At 37.1% G+C, this 4,588-nt stretch overlaps 1 protein-coding gene across 1 annotated transcript; it reads right to left on the bottom strand.

Annotated features, from left to right (window-relative positions):
• On the bottom strand, positions 3 to 1,847 carry LOC109125039 (scarecrow-like protein 4; the record flags this gene model as incomplete). The annotated part of the gene is made up of 1 exon (XM_019232156.1): positions 3 to 1,847. A coding segment is annotated over exon 1 (1,620 nt), but the record flags the coding sequence as incomplete, so codon positions are not given.

Here is a 4,588-nt window from a genome sequence, read left to right on the forward strand (position 1 = left end):
AGAATCTTGGCTTGGCTCACTGCGTAATTACTCAGCTTAACCGATTCAAAACCGGCATTCTCCATTAATACCCGCCATTGCTCTTTCTCCTCCATTCTTTCTCTATGAATTCCGGTTTTCTCCGGTCCGATCAAACCCGAGATTCTCCGTCCGAACAGTACTCGCTCCACTCTCACTCTCTCTTCCGAATGACGCCCCAGGTTCGGTTCGAGGGATTCGAAAACCGCTGAATAGAATTGAATCGCGTTTTTAACCCGGTTAGCAAAACCGACCCGGTTTAAGCTCACCTCGTACTCACCGAGAGTGACGACCCTCGGGTTCAACGATTTGGCGAGCCGCAGCGCGGTGTCAACGATCGTCGGCGTCTCCTCGAGTAATTTGTAGAGCTGAAGCATGAAATTAACGGCAAGAGCCTCATCCGGGTCGACCCGGAAACTTGACCCGTTTAGTAAATGTATGGGAGCGAGAATTGGGACGAACTCGAAATTCAGATCCAGAACCTTGGCGAAATCACGGAGGCGGTTCCCGGTGGCGATTAGCGACGGTTCAGGAGATTCACCGAGGGATGGAGCGGGTATACCGGAGACCCGGATTTGAGTGGGCTTACCAGAAGAACGAGTGGCTAGAGCTTGAAGAAGAGCAGGCCATTGGATACCTTGCACGATCCCAAAATCGACGATGTGAATCTTGTTTGAATCCTCCGTCGCTTCTAGAATCGCTTGATTTGCCGTCAAATGTGCGAATTTGGAGTAAGGACAAGCGTCGTTTAGGGTTTTGTAAGATATGATTAAATCCTCCTCCTCCGACGAAGACGTCGTCGTCGAATAATCAGGAGATAGTCTGTTGGAGAGAGCCTCCGCGAAGTAAAAGCCAACTCGCTCAGTGGGATCACCTAGCTCCGATACAGATTCACGGATCTGAACGAGGGACTTTGAAGCTTCGTTCGGGTCAGAGTCTGAGATCCGAGCACAGTCGTAGATGGCTTTGAGGAGAGGTGGTTCCAGGTCGAAGTCGGAGTCGTTAGTCTCTAGATCTTCTGTGGCTGTTGTTGTTGTTGTTGTTGTCTCATGAGGAGGAATCGATAATGGCGAAGAAGGAGGCCACAGGGTCGGCGGAGGAAGTGGACTCGACGTATCGATGACTCGGTTGTTTAGATCTGAACTGAGTCGACTCGGGTAGGTAGCGAATGGATCAGGACCGTAGATTGCGTAATCCGTAGCAGTAGCCGCGACGGAGTCTCCACCGGTAATAAGAGTCTCCATCCACTCGTCGGACTCAAACTCGGCGCCGTCGGATCCACCGCCGAAATCAGAGAGTCTAAACCCACCTCCGGTGGTAGTAGCGTGGTGGTGGTCTAAAGAAGGAAACGGAAAGGCAGGATCGTTGGAATCTCCGCCGGCGGTAACTTGAAAAGGGTCGGGAAAAGCAGAACCGGAGAGACCAAAACCGAGGGAAGTGTTGTTGGGCCATGGGTTAAGAGACAAAGGGTTGATACCAAAAAGCTGATGGTCTTGATGATGATGATGTTGCTGTTGTTGTTGCTCTTGTTGCTGCTTCTGTTTGATGACTTGTTGAGCGATAGCCATAAGATTGCCACTATCAGTAGTGCACATGTAAGCCATTCAAATCCCCTCCCTCCAGATCTATCTAAACCCACCCGGCCACTGCCACACTTGCAGATGATGATTCGCGTCACTGAGGAAAACGAAGAAAACGATGACGCAGAGGGGAGAGGGGAGAGGGGAGATGGGAGAGGGGAGAGAGAGAGAGAGAAACGGCGAGGGTCTCAAACTTTGGATTTTAGAAGAGAGAGAGAGGTCAGCCCTAGAAAGTGGATCAACGTTTCATTAAAGTGACGGTCTGATGATATACATTACTAACTAGTACTAGTAGTAGTATTTTTTTTTTTTTTTTGGACTACCGTACTAGTAGTAGTATAAGATACGATATTTCGTAACGGTAATAATACTAAACATCTGTTCTAATAGTGTGTGTGATCAGATTTATTTGCACATGGTTTTATTTTAGGGAGGCAAAGATATTGATTACATGCAGTTTATTTCCACATTAGTTTTTTTTGTTTGGTTTAGATAATAGAGAATTAAAATTGTTAATTATATCTATATATACATTTTTGGAGACATTTATAAAATAAATTATGAAATTTGCACTTATTTACAAGCATGTCATTGATAATAAATATTTTTAATTTTAATTTATAAAATTAAATTTAAACCCAAGATTTTGTGCAGAACAAAATTTCTAAAATATCTCTTTAATCAATCAACGACTAATTACAATATCTCATTAAATATTTGTTTTGTAAAATTCCTAAATATTTTTTAAAATATATCCTTAATTCATTACAATATTTAATGCTAACAATAAAAATGTACGTGCAAATCCCAAATTAATCTTTACGTCAATACATATTTGTCCATTTTATATGCAAAAAAAAGGAAAAATAAAAAAAATTATCATATTTCATAACTTATTTCTGAATTATATGTAAACAATTCTAAAATTAAGATATTTTAAAAATAACGTATATTTGATTAGCAAGATTTTTGGTACTATATTTTTTTACATTTTCGATATTTGGATTTTGAAAAACGTGCATGTTGTACTTAAGCAAAAAATAAAAATGGTGTTTGGATATCTAGCGAGATGAGTTTGGGTATTAATATAAATTAAAAATTATTTTAATAACTGTTAGTAAATCATCAGTTCATTATTTTGTTAACATCATCGACGTTTGAATATTAAGTATATCTAATTAAGTTTATTAAATTACGATTATGTAAAATAAACAAACAGTACTATGGTATATCACATGTTATATTCTGAATTTAACAATTTAAACCGGCAAATCTAAATTTTTAAATCAGTAAATCTATATAATATATAGATATAAGGGGATATATATTTAAAATTTACAAAATATTAGTTATATATATAGTTAATCTATTAAAAAATTATATTTTTATTTTATTTTTAAAAATATAGTTTTGCGGTGTACCGCGGGTTAAAACTTAGAATATAAGTAATAATTTGTATGTATTCTATATATATGCTTACCTGATTTAAAAATATGTGGAAATAACTCATGTGTGTGTCAAATGCTGTTAATTTCATTGGTTTGCTTAAAAAAGCGATAAACCTTAGTTAAAAAAAATAAAAAAAATTGACTGGCAGAACCAAAAATAAAATATGATGGTGTATGACTGTATGCACCATTGATAAATAGACGATATATGACTTGCAATCACCGAAGAAGGATGTTCCTAATAACTTCATATAGTGCATATAATTAACGTCTCCATTGTAATTTGTAATATTCACGTGACGGTGACACTCTCGCATACTCAAATATTAAAGCAAAATGTTTTTTTTTTACATTTCTTTTGGTGGTGAGCAATAAACCCCGACTTCTTTTCCTTGTCAATTTTGAGATTATTAACTACTCCATTTTCTTTGTTTAAAACTCAAAACTTATATAAATATATGTGAATACATAAATATTAAGCAGATATGTATGTACTATATAATAAAGTTCTCTTGTAGTAATTTAGTTGGGTAAAAGAAGATGAAACTCGCTCAAATGCCCCGCTCTTTTCGGGGGACCCAACAACAGGTGGGGTCGTGGGGTTCACCACCGTCGACGCTGACATCATCTCACGCTGTTGTATTTGTATGTAGTAGAGTCTCTCTCTCTCTCTCATCTCATGTCATCACAACACAAACTGCTCTGACCCTGAGGTGGAGACTCACCTACCCCTCTCCATATAAATTCATTTAAATAGATAGAGATATAGTAAATGATATATGCTAATTACTTGTCTGTTATATTATTTATTAAACATTTTATATCATGGACACACAATCATATTATAGACAATATCAGCCCAATATATGTAGACACGGAAAAGGGATCCGCTGGTAGGCCCGTTTTTAACTGTTGTTGTTGGACCCATCCATCCATCCTTTCCACAACGAGAAGCAGAGAGGCTACCTCTATCAGTTTTATACAAAGCTTCCATCCAACATATGTAATTAATTTATCCCAAAAAAAGAAGAAGACAATTTTTTTTTTCTTTGTTTATAATCTTCTCACATATATATAATTGGAAAATTTGAATCCAGTACACTTGTCTAAAGAATCAAAATATCAAATAAACGTCAGTTTTTTTCTGTTGTTGGTTAAGTATTTTTGTTTTTAGCAAGAAACATTTGTTTACTAGCTCTTTTAAGTTTTTTTTTAAAGTGAATTGATAGAAAATACGTAGTTATGTTTTGTAATCTCTCTCAGTCTCAACTCCTGGACTAATCAATCTATCTCTCTTTTTGGTTGCAAACGTTGTCTCCGCTTCAAAAATGTCACTCCCTGCCTTCACTTTGCTGACCCACCACTTCTCACGTGCATATCTCTCTCTCTCAGTTCTTACATTGTGTCTTGCCTTTGGGTAAAAATCATTTTACTTACATATATAACTAGAATTACGTTTTTTTTACTCTAATTAATGAGTTCTATGTATGATTTCTTCCTTCCCCCTCAAGCGTAGGGTTTTTTTTTTTTTTTTTTTTTTTT

This window comes from Camelina sativa, chromosome 11 (genome assembly GCF_000633955.1).
Source record: "Camelina sativa cultivar DH55 chromosome 11, Cs, whole genome shotgun sequence".
In the NCBI taxonomy this organism is placed as follows: domain Eukaryota; kingdom Viridiplantae; phylum Streptophyta; class Magnoliopsida; order Brassicales; family Brassicaceae; genus Camelina; species Camelina sativa.